The sequence below is a fragment of the Sycon ciliatum genome, chromosome 1, assembly GCF_964019385.1.
Source record: "Sycon ciliatum chromosome 1, ocSycCili1.1, whole genome shotgun sequence".
Classification (NCBI taxonomy): Eukaryota; Metazoa; Porifera; class Calcarea; order Leucosolenida; family Sycettidae; genus Sycon; species Sycon ciliatum.
Window position 1 is genome coordinate 89,657,807 of NC_088643.1, and position 18,537 is coordinate 89,676,343.

Consider the following 18,537-nt stretch of genomic DNA (forward strand, 5'->3'; position numbering starts at 1 on the left):
ACTTCCTGTCCGCCAAGGCATCATCCAGGAAGCAGCAGACCAGAATTGACGAGTTGTGGCGGCACAAGAAAAACACTTGTATGGCTCCAACTTGACACATCAATGTCTCTCACTCGTGTGTTGCCATCATTATAGCCGATTTATCGCTATATCCGATATATTAGTTACAATGATAATTTGATAAGATGATAATTTGACTGGCTTTTTCTGGTTTTGCTTTTGATATTGTCATGTTGTATCAATATAACCGGTGTATCACAGTTTTCCCCCTTGTAACTGGCTTATCACTATATCCGATGACTTTACTAAGTATAACCGATATCCACTGTACTGCAATAGAGCATCAAAAATACCATGTACAGTACTGCTCAATGGTATCTGATCGAGTCACTCTGCGGACACGCAATTTTCCCCGGCATTGGCTTTCATCCGTGTTGTCGAGATATTTTGAGTAAAATCCGTGTTTTCCATGGGAATGTACAAGAAAATAGTACTAGTACATGATGGTGCAAATGTACTACAACGCCGTACCCGCGTACCCGCCCATCAGTTTGTACGACAAAGTTGCATATCTGCATGAAACTGTACGCTAAAGTTGTAAAATAGGGAGGTTTCGCTCTACGGAATTACGTATGAAAATAACGTCGGAACTGCACGGAATTTTCATACGTAAAAAACAGAGCTGCTGGGTTTCGCTCTACGTGATTTATCCACGACTGCTAAACATGCTTTGCTGCTTTGGAGACGCGTTGGCTGCATGCGCCCACCGCATGCACCATGAACCGAAACCGCGTTTTCCATCTTATTTTGCACGTGGTGTACGGTGTGTGTACCTTGTGTTTCGCGCGGCTTGAACGTTGCCATGGATAAATGCGGAAAATGCGAAAAAATATTTCAAAAAGTCCTACGGAGGACCCAACGTAGGAAAGAGCTTTCCTACGGAATTCCGTAGAGAGATTAACGTATGAAACCTGCCCTCGCTCCCCGGCGCGTACGACATACGGATTTTCATACGTAATTACGTAGAGCGAAACCTCCCTAATGACAGATAGAGTCAGACCTCGTTTAACCGCACACATCCGTTTTCCACAAAAATATCCGGATAGGCGAGGGAACCGGATAATCGAACACACATACTGCATGTATGCACTACATATGCTGTAAATCGGTAACCAACGATTTTCTTCCGGATGGCGAGGGATCCGGTTAAAAGAGGACCGGATAAGCGAGGTCTGACTGTAACTTGTACACTGCTGCATATTAGAGGTTCCGCACTACGTAAAGTTGAGCAACTTTACGTTAGTGGGTGTGAAAAACCCGTGAATTCGCGAGTTTGCGCTCCACTTATGGAACGCTGTCTACGGAGAGTACGTAGATAGGGCTCTGATAACGTAGGTGCTCCGTAAGTGGATTAGGGTACAAAGTTATGACTCTCTCCCCAGGTCGATCCGGTCGTACACAGCCGCGTTCGGAGTTGCCAAGGGCAGCTACGTGATTTGAAAACTCCGTATGGCAGAACACAGATCGGCATGCAGTTTACGTAAGACTTTCCGTAGATCGACTACGTTTTTTACTAACGTAATAACGTTATGCGGAACCTCTCTGTTTAATACGCGCATAATTTTAGGATTTCGTCCACGTTATTCTGTGGGGACAACATAGCGCAGCCGGCTAGCTAGCCCTAGACCTGAGAAAAATGGGATGTGAAGTGGTGCAGGGCGCAAACTTGACTCACGCGATCGGATTTCATTGAGCATCACTGTCCATGTAAAATCATGCTCTACAATGTAGTCCGTTTGATGTGTGAAAGATGGCTATGTAGCTTCAGTTCTCCAGAATATCCATTTATTCCAACAGCGTCCAGTCTCGAGGGTGACTGCCGGATAACTGACACGCAACTGCACTGTGCATGGCGCTCAAGCCTATCCAATTCTTGTGGCTAGAGAAAGCAGTATCTTTTGGAAATTTATCACATCGTATTCGTTCACAATTTTCTAGACTTTCTCTTCACTGTTGATACAGAAATCAGAAATGATACATAAAAACTAGAGCACCGAAACCAAGGATTCTGAGCAAATACATGCAATCTCCAAACTTACCTAGGGACATGACCACAGTTTGGGTTTTTGAACCAAATCTCGCTGTCGAAGATCCATCACTTCCTTGATATGTCTCAGCCATCTTGGCGCTATCGTTTGTTCTAACACCCTCCGCCATTGGTAAAATATGATAAAGCCTTACGCTAAACTAGAAGTAGAACACAAGAGCTTGCAACGTTATCTGCTTCCGATAGAGCGATGTCTTTCGTTTTTATCCCCTCACAAAGTTAGTTCGTGATCGAAGTGACAACGATTGTAATGTAGGACCAGAGATACACAGGCTACAGTCCACACATACTCCCTGTACTGCACTGTGTAGGACCGTATTTTTCAAAACTCAGTGTGTTGTAATGGGATCTTGCGCAATGAAAATGACGTAGTTGTTGAGCCCACCTTTTGACTTCATTCATTCATGAATCATGACATGATGCTGTTTTGCAATAATAATAATTTTAAAGGGGAAGTATACCCTAAAATCAAATTTTCACCAGTTGTAGTCTTCTGGGTGCTGAGTCGAATGGTCTTGGTCCGAGGAAGCTGCGACGCTCCCTTCCTGCTTGAATCCCAATCGAACTCGCGCACTTCCACCGAAACTGGGTGACTGCGCCCTACTAGATGGGGATTTGTATGCAAAATGTCACTAAAAGCGCCATTTCGTTCTTATAAAAGCACGGATGACCGCGATTGGCCCATATGTTGTAGTCTTTTGGACGCTGAGTCGACTGGTTTTGGTCCGAAAAGGCTGCGATGCAGCGTTCCTCCTTTATTCCCAATCGAACATGGTTGAACAAGCGGTCACGTGCTCCTGCGTACACCAGTCACCTGGTCACCGTGCCTGCAGGGTACAACTAACTTACTAGCCTGTTTGACCTTTTTTGGGTGCAGTCCTGTGTGATCACTCGAGTTGAACTCGAGTTGAACCTTGGTGTGAAAGTTGTCGCCTGCTGGCGCGGTGACCAGGTGATTTGGGCACCCAGGAGCACGTGCATCCGTGCTTTTATAAGAACGAAATGGCGCTTTTAGTGACATTTTGCATACAAATCCCCATCTAGTAGGGCGCAGTCACCCAGTTTCGGTGGAAGTGCGCGAGTTCGATTGGGATTCAAGCAGGAAGGGAGCGTCTCAGCTTCCTCGGACCAAGACCATTAAACTCAGCACCCAGAAGACTACAACTGGTGAAAATTTGATTTTAGGGTATACTTCCCCTTTAATAATTGCTTGACATGCTTGAATGCTGAGTCATCACCACTTGCATTATTCTACATTCTGATCTGAGCTGGTGACGGTGGTGTTCTTATCACTGTATCCGCCAGTCCGCCTCCTCTTTCAAGTCTTTGGCTTTGGCTTTGGTCCCGGCTTGCCCATACTACAAGTACGGCCCTAGCCTAGGCCCTGATATAATAGTGATAGCCACACCACGCATAATCATTACCAGAACAAAGCCTCAAAGGCTGAAACGACCTCTCCAGTCAAGGCCAAAAAACTGATAGAAGATGACATTGAGCTGAGTTTTACCAAGACTGGCAAGAGTAAAAAAGCTCCTGGGATCTTCTAATACTCTAGGTTTTACTTGTACAAGTATGATTGGCATTGTGCACATGTGGATTCTAAAAACGAATACAGTGTACACAGTACAGAGCTCTGACATCAGCAGCATATGTCTGCACAATCATGTTTGGACCAGGGAGTAGTACAATAATATTATGTATTGTACTACTCCCTGGTTTGGACAGATACTGAGATAGGGAAAGTATCCGCATACAGCATCCTTGCAATGGTATAAAAAAAATATGAGTACCGGTAATGGGCGGTGTGTTTGATGTTGCCGGTAGTTTCTCCTTTTAAGTACAGTGTACTCGATGGCTCGCTCTGTATCTCCAGTAGACCTACTAAGTGTCTCCGCATAGAAACGAATATTGGTGCATGACGAAATGTTGGATGATCTTATGCTCATTTACCAGAGTCAGTTGAGCATACTGTAAGCCTACAAATATTCGGCATAATATTATTTAGGGGTGAAACGGTTACCCTTTAAGGTAACAAACGGGTATCTGGCTTAACGGGTGGGTTATCGGGTACCCTTTATCCGCCATACTTTTTCCAAAAACATTGCATTTGCCTGTGATCGTAAGCGCAACGTGTCTTTTACAGGCATTCTGAAAGGAGAGAGATTTTCGGGCAAAAGTTAATACAATAGCCTTCCGGATTTCGCGCCAGGAGGATATGCGAAGTCATGCAATTACACTACCGTGACCCGGACAAGCACAGTGTGCACAATCACTGTGCTACATGCAAATAGTCAAAATTGTCGTAGCTACAATGGATACCGTGATATGATGTAGCAGGATTGAACAAGCAAAAACACACTCAAAACTGTGCACCGAACTGTACGACTATACAAACAAGCTGCACCCTACCATCCTACACGACTATCGGGTACTCGTTTGCTAACGGATCAGCAGCTAAACAGACGGGTACCCGGGTAACCCGGATCACCCCTTTCACCCCTAATATTATTATTTATTTTCGACTATCTTCGGCTTGGGCATTTTTGGCCTGATATTTGTTGCGGCCAAAATTGGTTTTTCAAGGCTCAATATGACAGTATAGTTATAGAGGCAGCATGCTAGCAGCAGTACAGGCTGAACCGAAATGTGTGTTTAGCCCTGGGAGGCCGAGTTTACAGACGTCGAAAATGTGTTGACTTACAGTGGGGCTATTGTAGTCTAGTTGCCTTGACAACCAGAACAACGTTAGAGAGAAAACGTACACATTCGACAGGTTGCAGACACTGCGAACTGAGGTGACCCTCCCTCCGCACACACACACACACACACACACGAACACACGAACACACGAACACACGAACACACGAACACACACACACACACACACACACACACACACACACACACACACACAGAGGATTGAGCAAGACAAACTTGGAGCTGGGACAATGATTCTCAGTGAAAGGTATCTACAATGTAGTACTGTATACGCACACGGAATATTTATATACAACCATAAAATTAATACGACATAATGACAATGATACTGTACAGGCGTAGCGCAGTGACTTGTACAGCTATCATGTAATCACATTCAAGATGATTGTGCACACAGTCACTGCACAACCAAACTACATTATATAGAATTACAAGGGCAAAATGACAATTACAGTCAACAGAATGGCTAGTCAGGCCAATGCAGCTAGAACCCATGTTGTGGCTACTATCTCAATAGTCAAGTGCTAGACATAGGGAGAAATTTCGCATTTGGGATAAAAGCCGGGTCTAGCGCAGCACACTGCGGATGCAAATGAATTAGTTACACAACACAATGCATGCCATGTCATGGCACAGCAACGACGAAGAGTGACTGTAGAAATGGAGAACTGGTATCGGCGATAAAAATCAAGCTGACGATAACTACATTCTATGTACAAGGTAGGGGTATATAAAAACGGGCAGTGGCAGAAAGTCTGATCACCACGCTCATCATATCCAATGCACTGAAACTCACACATGATCCTCATCCACGAGTCATCAGTTGCAACTACTCCACACAATGCCTGCTAGGAACCATCTGTTGTTGAACAAATACAAGTTCACACAGAAAGAAATGAACATGAGGTAAAAAGCGAGAGGCAGCGCATCTATGAAGAAGCACCAACCACACCAGCAGCATGAGCAAGACAAAGCAATCAAATGAGCAAAACAGAGGGCGCTCAAAACAGAGATGGTCTCAACTGTTTGACATTTGCACTGTACTTTATCCATGGCAGAAGTTGCTTCGGCATGCTGTACGCTTTGCCAAGCTCGCAAAGTAACAGTGGTGTCACAATGGCCAAGCAATTTCCCTGTCTTCACAGAGCCAAGAGAATCCGTCTGCTAACGGTCACACGGAGACGGGATTTAGCATATGAGCACAGGTACAATCGTCCATTTGAAAGCAATACGTTGCCACCAAGCAGTAATACTTACTTGATGAAGCACCATTTGCTGGTGTGGTCACAGACGGTAAGCCATTAGTGATCACAGAGGCAGACTGCTGCTGAGGTTGTAGTGGCTGCATTGGCTCTCCTTCTGCAGTGATAGCTGCAGCCTGGCCAGCTACGGCACCAGGAGGCACAGGTCCAGCCATTTGGCGCCGGAAGGCATAGTACTGCCAGTGAAGCAAGAGCTGCTCCTCAACAAACTTGGCACACAGAGGACTTATAAGTTCCTTGCGGAAAGTTTCTTCTTGCAGCAGCTCCAGAATGTGAAGACAGGCTGGATACCTACATAACATGGCACAGCGTTACATACATGACGTACATTGTAATCCGTCACATCACAACAATGCAGCTGCGGCCAAGGGAAATCCAATGTCACTAAGGTAAGGACTAAGGAACATGGCGCTACCTGGTCATGAGGTCAGATATCATTTTCTGCAATTACATGTACATGTACAAGCGGCTTGTTGGCCAGATATCCCTTGTACGTACTTCCCTGATCTTCATGCATTGTGGCGGTTAGCCCAAACACATTGTGGTTCCGAACGGACTGTGGACTACATGGGAAGACCAGCGCAGACAATAACTTACTTGATGAATATTGCATACTCGGGCTGCTTCCAGTACAGTAAATACTTCAAGTAGTTGACAAACTCTTTCTTGTCCATGTATCCATGTTGTGCCAAGTCTGAGAAGAATAGCGGCAGCACAGCATCAATAAAGCGGTCAGGTTCTGTTACTTTGCACTAACTACAGCAATGCAGTACTATGGGGAGTCCTCCGGCTGAGAGAGAGAGAGAGAGAAAGAGAGAGAGAGAGAGAGAGAGAGAGAGAGAGAGAGAGCGAGGGAGAGCTCCATGCTCATAAGAGCAAAGAACGCCATAGATACACACGCAAAATCAGTTGCCGGATGATGAAATAGCCCAAGGGAATGAGACCGGTGCTTACAACAAATCAGAAGCTCGATGCTCTGTAACTCGTGCGTGCTGCAGTACATGAGGCATAGTCTTTCGTACATGTTCAAAGTCCTCAAGTCTTCCGATGATGGATAACAGAGGCTTGCTGGTATCTGCTAACCCACCTGGCTACGTGTACATGTTTGGTGATTAAAAATCAGTTTTGCTTGTACAATGATGGATGCCTACTAATGATAAAAGATGTAACGGACCACTATTTCTACGCACGGTTACTCGCTTGATTATCAATTCAACGAAGGAATGAATACCGTATTTCTGGAGTATAAGATGCACGGGAGTAAGCCGCATCCAGATTTTTGTCACGAAATACAGACATCAACCCACCATGCAGTATAAATACAGACATCAACCCACCATGCAGTATAAGCTGCATTGACGCCGCATTGACTTGTTTAGGGTGAATTACGAGTGCTTAAAGTACGGCTTTATATATCGTAAAGTCGCGGATAAAAGCCGGGCTTATAAGCATATAAGCCGCTTTCTGCATCAGGCTTTAATGCAAACCATGCTTATATGCACCACTGATATTTTTGCCAGGCTTGTATGCACATTGGCCGGGCTTCTACGCGCAGCACGCGTAGATCTACCACTAACTACCGGTATGGCGGCAGTTTTACTATGCACCGTACATAGCGCATGCACTCTTGACCTACCCGATCCGCGCTTGCATAGAAGCCAGGCTTCTACGCGCGACAGGCTTTTTTGCATTTGACCCGTTTGATTTTCAGGCTTCTATCCGCGATGTGCTTGTATGCAAACCCGACTTTTATCCGCGACTTTACGGTACTCCGAAAAATACAGCACACGCATTCTGCTATTCTCACTGTATAGGCCACTGTTGTGTGCATGAAACCAATGACATCATGTTTCAGGGCTATTGCTGGAGAACAGTGTCATGCTAATGCATGCAGACTGCGTATGCACATTGCATTGTGAGAGTTCTTTTGTTTGCATTGGAAGTCCGGAAGAGTGTATGCATCCAAATTTCAGAGCTAGAACTACAGTAGTAGAAGGAAGGATTTTATTGCACTAGAATGTCTACCGGTACAATGTTATTATGTGTTGGGCCAATGATACAAGGAAATGCGACCCCTGGATTTTTACGTACGAATGCTACGGAGCTGAAACGAAACAGAGCGAGTAGTGTGCATGCCTCATGCCATGCCGCTGGAATGCCAGCAAAGCGTAAAGATCACTTTCATGTCTTTCACTTTCTACGATATGTACTTGGAAGTTTCTAGTCTAGCGTACGACAGTGTACTGCGTACATGTGTCCCGTTTTATTGTAAACCTCTCCATTGTGAACGGTTTGACTACAAGATAGGGTATTCGAACAGTAAAAAAGAAGAAGAAGAAGAAGAAGAAGAAGAAGAAGAAGAAGAAAGATACGCATGCACGCACTGTCCATGCTTTGAGGCCGGTGTGGTTGCGTGCCGCGTTTGTATAGTACAAGCGCACCGCTCCTGGGGTCGGATTTCAATGCCGCCAGTGCCCGCCAGTGCCCGCCACTGTACATTATAGTGCAGGTATACACTGTAGTGTACATGTAGTCTGCAGCAATGGAAATGATATGGACTAAAACTACCGCTGGGATACAACTGCATTTCAATTGCAAAAAGATGCACCCAGTGTGAAAGCACTCAAATGCCACGGGGCCAATGTCTGATGATCGTGAGCATGACACTCCAAGGCTGTGATGGTTCACGTTTTTCGTATATATTGTGTATGTATTTCAACTGCTAAAAGGCTTACGGTTGAGATAGAATGGATTAGCGAGACACTGGAGAAATTCCAGCTCCACTTGAAATCGTCTTAATTCCTCATCATTCTGACCAACCACATTGCCAGCTAGTGTGCAAAACACAAAATAGTCAACGACGGGACTTGCTGAACACGACGTTTCACTCAAAAGAGAGAACGAAATGAACCATTTCCAATCGTACCATCTCCGCGAGATGTTGAAGCATCTGCAGATAGGTTCACTCCTTCCATGCAGCACTTTCACTTGACCACCTGGGCTACTCATTCATTACAGCAAGCTGTGAGGTAGATGGCATGCATGAATTGAACCCAACTGACTACGTCTTAGCACCATGCATGTACCAGCACAACGATACGAAACTACCAAGTCCAAAAGCAGGAAGAAAGAGAAAACCCAAACAACTAATAATTATTATTACTTCGTATTTTTTTGTTTTGACTTCAAAGATTTCAAAGATTCACGACGTAGATATGATGTCAATATGTAACGCACATGTAAATCATGATGTAATCAAAGCACTACACGTAAAAATTAATTCTTTGAAAATCGATTCCACCAAACACCATGGCCACAAGTCTGCACAAGTCAAGGGAGAAGGCAGAAGACGAGTCGTCGAAGTCGATTTTGCTTGGGAATAAGGCTAGTGTAGTAGTGATTGCCGTAGAGCCTATTATTTAGTTCCATGTAACTAACTACTTGTACACGTAGTATTTTGCTGATAAAAATTAATAATTCATGATGGCTGTACTGAGCTGAGCATTATCGTATCAACATAAACAGGCTCCAGCTTTGCAACACTGGTACTTAGTAAATGCTGTGGGAATGTGATGAGTGGAAAACGAAGATCTGATTGCGGCCAGGACCCCGACTTCGTCCCTCCTTCCAGGAAGAAATTCAATCGGTCTCGTAGTCGATCTGCTCCCGCCTCTCGATCAGCAAGGCCAAGTACATGCTCACCTGTAGCTGCTGTGTTGTTGCAGTCTGCATCTGTAAGTGACTGGTCTAGTAGCACCACGTCCAGGAGTATATGCACCAGTAGTACTGCTACTTCTAAAGTCAATATGCTAGCTGCCGCTGGGTCCGCCCATTCAGACACAGTCGCCCAGCAGTGCAAAGCATACACGCATTGTCCCGGATGTCAAATGCCGTTGGCAGAGCGCATGGATTCCTGGTGTGATCGTCACGTGAGGGACTGTTTGGATTTTCCTAGCCGTCCATCTCAAGGTTAGTCTTGTTCTGTTTGTTGCCTGCTAGTAGCAAAGTAATAAGGCCAGGTGTGGCAGACAGTAGTTGAGATGGGATGGCCTGGGGTCCGGGGTGTTCCCCTGGTGGGGTGTGAACGACCGGGTGAGACCCGGTTGCCAAGGGAGAATTTCGGAAATTTAATATTCCTACGTCAAAACCTGACTAAAACCGTGTAACCTATGAAATAGGATTCTGACCCCAGCTGCCATGTTTATATTGTAGTAGAGTATTTTCTTTTCTTGTACACTGTTGTCGTGTAGAATGCCCCGATGGTACGAACTGTTCCCATTGCCTGCCAGGTCACTTTCGTAACTACAGTCACAAGATCCTTGCTAGCCTGCGCAGTGGTGCAGCTGTACCTAAGCCTGCTCCTTCAACAATATTGGCAACATCCGTTCCCAGCTCTGTGCAGACCATGTGTTCAGTGCTGCCATCTACCGGTATGTCATCCTCATTAGCAACATCAGTAGTACACATTCCACCACGCTCTGCACCAGCAGTGACATCACTGTCTTTACCCATGCCTGCTGTATCACAAGATTCAGCTACAAGATCAAGTGCCAGCGTTGTGGACGTCATTGGCCCTTTGCCTGCGTCCCAGCCAAACAAATCAAAGAAATCTGGTCAACAGCGGCTTTCACATGGATCACAGCCATCTGTTCCATTGGTCCAGTCTAAACTGGTGAATTTTGAGTTCAAACTCCCACCGCCGCCGCCAGCAACTAGTGCATCTGTAGCGCCCCAGAGCAAGTTGAAATCACCCGTGTATGGCGGTCTGGGCACCACTGTACGTCGGCCCACTCCTAGCGCTGCTGGATCCTCTACTGGGGCAACCTCCACTGTATCATCCTCCACTACTTTTAATGCACGGCAGCAACCATCTTCAGGCAGGGCAATGGCAGCTACTGCTGCTGGTTCTAGCGGTGCAAGCAATGTGACTGGGCATGAAACTGATGGCGCTGTCATGTCTGCTGCTGGTGGAAAACGGAGGCGGAAGCAATGCCCATTTTACAAGTGGATTCCTGGTATGTGATCATTGTGTGTGTTTGTGTGTGTGTGTGTGTGTGTGTGTGTGTGTGTGTGTGTGTGTGTGTGTGTGTGTGTGCGCGCGTGCACGTGCGTGCGTGTGTGTGTGTGGTGTGTGTGTGCATGTGTGTGTGTGTGCGTGCATGCGTGTGTGTGTGCACGCATGTGTTTGTGTGTGTGTGCATGTGCATAGATGAGGTGCTGTACCTATGTCCTGCTGTATGTTAGCATTCTCTTCTGAATTAGGCTTACAGTTGGTGTAGTATATTTATGTGAGGCACATTTTGCATTGTACAATTGTGGCAAGTAAAATCCAGACCGATGTACACTTGTAGCGCCTAAGACCATGTAACTTTGCACCCATAGACAAGGTCAGAAAATCAGTTTGCGATGCTATAAGTGACATCGGTCTGGATTTCACTTGGCGCAACTACAGCTAGTAGTGACCGGGGAGTACTGAACGCTTTTACTTTTAGAGCATAGTATTCCCTGGAAGTCATTAGATGTATGTCCTTGACCAGTCCTTCTTCTCTGACAAACTAGTTAAGGTGGCTGGGGCGGTACCACTTTTTAGGGGTAATCTTGACTGCATTTTGACTGCATTTTTGAGTTTTACGAACTGTGCTTTTGTTGGACTTATGCCTCAGATACGTGCTTCACCGTTGATGCATTTTGCTATGGTAGTGTGGAGGGCTGCAAGGCGTATTTTCTCAGCCACTTCCATTCCGACCACTACCAAGGACTGAACAAAAGCTTCTCTCATCCGATCTACTGTTCGAAGGTACGCTAGAGCACATTTTGGTAATCTGACAGTTCATGTGCCAGCACTAGCGTATTTATACTATTGTCTGCAATTTGTGCCTTGTTTATCTGAACACTGGCAAGAGTCTGTAGCGATCAGGAGGTGCACATTCTGGGAAGGGGTCACGGACTCTTGGCACTAGTAGATAGTCAATTCAAAAGGTCACTGTTACACCTATGGCATTTCCCCCATTGCCTCGTTGTTGTCGACACTCGCTTACTTGCGCATGTTTCTAGGCTGACTCTTGATTCATTGTCGCTTGACTTCTGCACATGGTACAAAGGAGTCACAGTGAGTGCAAAACGTTGATCATGGCACATGCAGTACAGTGCTCCTGTACGAGTGCACAATCAGCAGCAACGAAAGATTCTCAGAAAATACGAACTTTAATATGACATTGTATAGGATATTGACCGAGATGAGGTCTATATGGGAAGTATATGCCGAGTAAAACGAGGCCTATATTTCCCATGTAGACCGAAGCCAAGGTCAATATCGGCTTTACTCACGAACATCAAGGATGCAGATCCGCAACGCTGGACGACGGTACGTTCCAATCGCCGTGCAAAATGGCAATGGCCCGGATCTTGCCCTCCTCACCATGATGCACAGCTTCAATGTTGCCTTACTGCCAGCAGCTATGAGCTAGGTAGCCGTGGGTCAGCAATAACGATGATGTCGTTGACCTTAATTAGCTCCGCTGCCTTGAATCACTTCATCTGGTGCGTCAGCGTGGGGAGATATTCTTGAACCCAGCGCTTCCAGAATAGACCTGCCATAGGTCAAGAACATAGATGTGTGTCTGTGTATATGTGTATGTGTCTGTCTGTCTGCCTGTTTGTGCCCGTGTGCAAGCTGTTGAATGGTGCAATCCCGGCACAAGTTGCTATGGCTTCTGCTGTAGCATCACTATCATCGCCTTCGGCGATGGGCGTCAAAAGGTCAAAGGTGTACCCGTGTGCACCTGCAAAAGTAACCATGTGGTGTGTTTTCTTTCCTTCTTTTCAGTCAACTGGTAACTTGTGCATAAGTCAACTGCGCGTGTCACCAAATCTCATCCAGCCGCTGGCAATGAATGAGACCAGGAACATTCATGGTGTTCTTGTCACTCCTGTTGATGCTAATCAGTAAGTTTCTGCTCAGCTAATTAGGACATTCAGCAACGCAAAAGTTTGCAAGTAAAGTTGAGTCTGGGAACGCCAACATTCGCATCGCTTAACATTCCTATTGTTTGTATCATTCTGCATAAATTGTAAGGCGAGCACAAGCTTGCTGAAGGGCTCTACTATAGAGCCTCGGTCTCCAAACGCCTCACTTTAAGTTTAACAGGATTTGGAACTGAGACCGTTTTTACCGGTTTCGCGTAGCCTCTTCCATATGCGCATAGCCGTATCATAATTATATACAAAATAAAATACTGATCAGACCACCTGACCTGGGATATGGAAACGCTTAGCTCGGCTCTGAAGGTGTTGAATTTCTGGGGCTCTGCTGTATGTCGGTATGCGCTTATCTGCATTGTCAGCTTCTTTGTTGGTGTACACTACTGTCCATTCTACAGCTGTCTCCTCCGCTTCTGCTAGAGATGATGGAGTCCTACAAATTAATGCTTCTATGAAAGAGCTTTGCGAATTTTCTTTCATACTGTATTATAAAAACGACTATGAATGCGGAGAAGGGCAAAACATGTTACGAGTTATGACTAACTGTCCACCAACATAGCCGTATCATAATTATACAGTCAGCGGGTGCGGCAAAATGGCAAAATGTCAGTTTTGTCCTATTTTGTGGCACTTGCTGACTGTATAGTTATAAGGTCTGGTTACGTTGGTGGACAGTTAGTCATAACGTTGGTGGACAGTTAGTCATAACTCCTAACATGTTTTGCCCTTCTCCTTTCTCCATAATTATATTGGCTTACCATCCAAGTTCGACTATGAATGCAATCACTCTTGTCATGTTTGGTCTTTTGGGGCCCTAATTATATTGTTTGCAACTCCCAGCTCCAATGTGTTGTCGCCAATGATTGCTGTGCTTGTGCTGCAGCTGTCCGGGATCAGTCATATTTATTTTCCAGCTACCCAATGGGAAGACTATGCTCCACACTGGTATGGATATGTGTGCCTGGTGTGTTCACTGCTTACAAGTAATGTAGCACAATAATATTGTAAAGCACTGCTAAAGCGTCCCTACACCCATTCTTTATCATGTTTTGGAGTTGGGGCAAATGAACGTGTCCTGTCTCTAGGGCTTGAGGGGCATACATTCTACCCACATTTTGCATTGTTCTAACCCCCCCCCCCCCCCCCCCCGATTGGCAAGGAGGTGCACACAAACAGTGAACTAGTGCAGGGCCATGTGTAACCCTAGTACAGTACATTCAGCTTTTTATATCGTATGACCTTAGTTGCCCTCAGTCCTTACAATGCTCCTAGTCCTGGTTGTAACTTGTGGATATTGGTGCTATGCTCTCACCAGACAGAGCACTCTCACAGTACTGTACGGGATGTGTACCCGGTAGTAGTATGGCCTACACTACAGCAATCAAGTGTTAGTCCTACTCTGTGCTTCTTACCCCGGTGTTATCCCACCAAGTTACCTGGTTACGTGGTTGCCTGGTGCTCAGCATGTCGTGATGTGCAGTATGCATGGTCCCTGGGTTTCTAGCTTTCAAGACAGAAAAAAATAGACCGTTTGTCTAAGAAGTGCACTACGTTCTGTTGCACTGGCACTCGCAGAACCATGTGCACTATACACTGGACAATTTGCATGTTTTACTCAATGATGTGGTTGACTATCACTTACACACCTGAGTGGGCATTGCCTAGAATCACGAGTACTGTTGATATCGTGCACCGGGAGTCTTTTATTTTATACGAAAGTCCACTATATTCCCGGATGGGCACAAGAAGTGGCTCACGGGAGTCTTACGGGTTTGCCTGCATCAACCCACAGTCTACCCAGTTCTTCCCCCCCCCCCCCCCCCCCCCCCATACGTGTACACTGTCTGCTTGTAGTACTGCTTGTCTCATGGACTGTATCTTCATATCTGTGTGCATGCATGCATGCGTGTTGACTTTCTCCAGGTGATTTCCGGTCATCCGACTCCGTTATTCACAATCCACATCTGCGTGGACTGAGATACGACACTATCTATCTTGATACAACGTAAGCCCTATTCTAACGTTAAACCGCTGTTGTAGTGCCGGTTGTGCTTGCATGCAGAGGCGTGCCGTTACTTCAGATGTGCATGTGAAGAAATGCGTTTGCCCTCTTCCCAACTGCAATATATGTCTGGGCACAATCGGTATGTCTTTATCCACTGTGAAGGCGAGGCTTACAGTCCAGTTACATGCGTTACTGAATGAGGGTACGGTAATGTGGTGTGCTGTCATTGCTGTCATTGCTGTCATTGCTGTCATTGCTGTCATTGCTGTCATTGCTGTCATCGGTATCAGTGTGAGTTGAATGTGCCTGCTGCTGGGAGCACTGTTTATTGTATGATTACTGAAACCTGTTCTGTCTGTGCAGTGGAACCCACATAGTACTAGTATGAGCTGCACCAAATTAGCACGGTCCTTTTCGTGCCACGAATGTTTGCCGTGGTGTTCGCCTATCACCATCAGCCCTCAGTGTCCCGATGTCATAGGCTTCAAAATATGCCAGAACATCTTCCCAGGCTTCTGGATCATGGAGGGGTTCCGAATTGTACTTCACATGACATGCCGTGCGTTATTATTGGACAACGGCATGAAAGACCCTGCTTTTGCTTGTGTTTTTCGTTGCTGTTGCTGCTGCATGTGTAGATACCTTGATCCCAAGTATGACTTCCCACCTCAGGATGCCTGTGTGGAATTTGCTGTGCGCAAAGCGAAGGAAGCGCTTGCGAACAACCCGAAAACACTCATTGTCAGTGGCACATACTCAATCGGCAAGGAGAGGGTGTTCCTCGGTATGGGCTGTGCTGAGCTATCCTCTTTGATCTGCTGTATTTCTAGCAAGTTGCAGAACTCTTTTTGTTGTGCAGCAAAAGCTGAATAACCCCGGTGTCTGTAACATGTTAACAGCATGCATGTTAGATGTAAATGTCTATTTGCACGCTGCTTTGGGTCATGTGCTCTACTGTACTGGTGTCCATGTACTGTACTGGTGTACATGTACTGTACTGGTGTACATGGATGATAGTATCTACTGTACTGGTGTACATGTACGATCATATTAGCTGTACTTTGTGATGGTGTATAGGGCTTGAAAGTGCTACGTCACAGCATAGCAACAATTTCAAAAATTCAAAAACTGGATCCACTTGGATCCAGTTTTTGTATGGATCCAAGCACATTTCAAGCGGTCTTACCCACAGCATGGTGATGTAGCCAGTGAAACTGACTGATTTGGCTACTGGGGGCGGGGTTACAACTGGTGGCGAAATAAAAGTCACACCTGCATGCGACATGATTGGGTTGCTATGCACCCACATACTTAGGCAATAGCAAAGTCACACCTTAGTGGATCCAAAAATAGAAATCTGATGTCAACTTACTACTCCCTGGCCGTTTTGACGTCATCACTTTCAAGCCCTATTGGACGTATGGTCTGTGTGTATGGTTAGTCCCTGGCATGTATGTTTGCTGCACACTACATGTTAGCAAGTTCAGTGTACGAGTTGGCATGATGGACATGAACAACTAAGAAAGAATATGGTACATTGGTAACCCTATCTTTTGTTACAAGGACAGCAAAACAGATGCTTTTCAAGGTATTTAGAACGATATCAATCCCGTTGCCTAGGAGCTGACCAATCAGCGACTCTTCCGCCGAAGACCTTATCAGGGCATGCCACTGGCTTCCCTACTCTGTGGGCGTAGGAACATGCAGTGAATTGTTCTTTTGGGATAGTGTCTTCCAAGCCATTATGCTGTGATGTGATGTGTGCATTTGCTCTATGTTATTTGTCACCGGTGTGAAGCTGTTGCAGAGGCTCTGCAAAGCAAGGTTGCCGTGTCAGCCAAGAAGAAAGCTATTCTAGATCAACTGGAGTGGCCAGAGCTCACCAGTCGTTTGACAACGAATTGGTCAGAGGCAAAGGTCCACGTTCTGCCCATGATGCAGATATCATTCAAGGTACAATCCACCGAAACTGTTATAGCTGTACTGTAAACCGCCCAATATTCACGTCACTAATAAATTGTCGCAGTTTCTAATCACCAGCAAGCTTATGGCAGCAAATGTTCGCAGAGCAATGTGGCCACACACATAAATCGACTGTTGAACTTTGATTTCACTCTGGTTAATATGCATGTTACGCTCTTCTCATGATGCTTCTATACTAGCTAGCATCATTGCTATTTCCCCCACAGTTGAACCTTGATATGAACTCCGCTGGTGCATAAAATCTGTACTGGACCGCATGCAGACAGGTGGGGAAAATCCGAATAGTGAGGCGGACATCGTACAGTTCTCATTGCCTTAACCTTCGGCCGACTGTCTTGCTTGTTTGTGACTTTCTGTTGCTACTGACATGGTTCTTGTTGTTCTTGTTGTGTTGTCATGTGGTGTATCCACAGGGTATGGCAGCACACTTAGAACAACACCGCGCCCAGTACAACTGCATCGTTGGCTTCCGACCCACTGGCTGGACACAGAGCAACAAGACATCAGTTCATGCCAGCGGCTCAGCAATGCCTGAAATCCTGCCTAGCTTTCGTGATGGGATGATTTTGTACGGTATGTCTCGAATATGCTGTATGTATGTACCATATTTTTTAGTGATTGTGCCATAATGACTTGACAATGCTTTGTCACACACTGGTGTGTATGCTGTTGTGTTTCTGGTAAATGCTCAAAGGGCCTTTCTTCACTTCACTGTTCTCATTCTACATGCTTTTTTGATCCATTGCTCTCATGTTCCATGGTTGCTTTATGCTTTCCTGTATAGGTATCCCGTACAGTGAACACAGTAGCTTCTCGGAGTTAAAGCGATTCATTCAGCATTTTCACCCGCGCAGCGTTCAACCGACTGTCAACGTGGGCTCGGCTGAATCACGCGATACCATGCAGCGGTTTTTCAATCAGTGGCTTGCTGCATAGCTTCTTTTTTCCTCTACTTTTGCGTTGATTTTCCCTTGTGCTATGTCTCCCCTCTTACAAGTATTTTTTGTTTTGTTTTAGTTCTGTGTTGCTGGTCAACTGTGTCCTGCTGTAGACTATTTTCTTTTTCTTACTCTAAATCAATTAGGCGTCCTGCACGTGTACGAATACTTCAAAGTACATACAGTACTGGATTAGGTTAGAGTGTTGTTCATAGGTTGACTAGTGCAGGGTTTACTATTTTTATATGTTCTAACAGTTTGATTTCTTTGCTAATTCTACTGTTCTAGTCGGCTAGTCCCGTGTACGTTGTAGATGTTCTGAGATTTCTGGATATTCTCAGCACATAATCATAATTATCACTCTGAAGTATTCGGTGAAGATTCCAACATTTTACTAACCAAGCAAGCCCCATTTGTTGTACACTCGGATTTCTGGGCGAAAATGGGCATTTTCGCCAGTCACTCTGAGCTCAAGCGACTGACAAGGCCTAGCAATAGATATTACGTCGAAACAGCTAGCGGTCCGGAGATCGAGTAACCTGC

At 45.6% G+C, this 18,537-nt stretch overlaps 2 protein-coding genes across 2 annotated transcripts; one reads left to right on the forward strand and one right to left on the reverse strand.

The window, feature by feature from the left end:
* Window positions 1-5,041: 5,041 nt before the first annotated feature.
* Window positions 5,042-9,251, reverse strand: LOC135806321 (mediator of RNA polymerase II transcription subunit 31-like). Its single transcript, XM_065320491.1, has 5 exons — window positions 9,014-9,251; window positions 8,823-8,918; window positions 6,685-6,781; window positions 6,083-6,378; window positions 5,042-5,684 (listed from the first exon to the last, which is right to left on the reverse strand). Exons 1-5 carry the CDS (start codon window positions 9,060-9,062, stop codon window positions 5,674-5,676), a joined length of 549 nt encoding a protein of 182 aa, XP_065176563.1. The 5' UTR covers window positions 9,063-9,251; the 3' UTR covers window positions 5,042-5,673.
* Window positions 9,252-9,370: 119 nt separating this feature from the next.
* LOC135806320 (DNA cross-link repair 1A protein-like) lies at window positions 9,371-18,400 on the forward strand. The gene is made up of 10 exons (XM_065320490.1): window positions 9,371-10,056; window positions 10,338-11,102; window positions 11,751-11,884; window positions 12,914-13,032; window positions 13,952-14,013; window positions 14,992-15,073; window positions 15,712-15,857; window positions 16,872-17,026; window positions 17,470-17,629; window positions 17,841-18,400. The coding sequence occupies exons 1-10, from the start codon at window positions 9,660-9,662 to the stop codon at window positions 17,990-17,992; spliced, it is 2,172 nt and encodes a 723-aa protein (XP_065176562.1). The 5' UTR covers window positions 9,371-9,659; the 3' UTR covers window positions 17,993-18,400.
* Window positions 18,401-18,537: the final 137 nt, after the last annotated feature.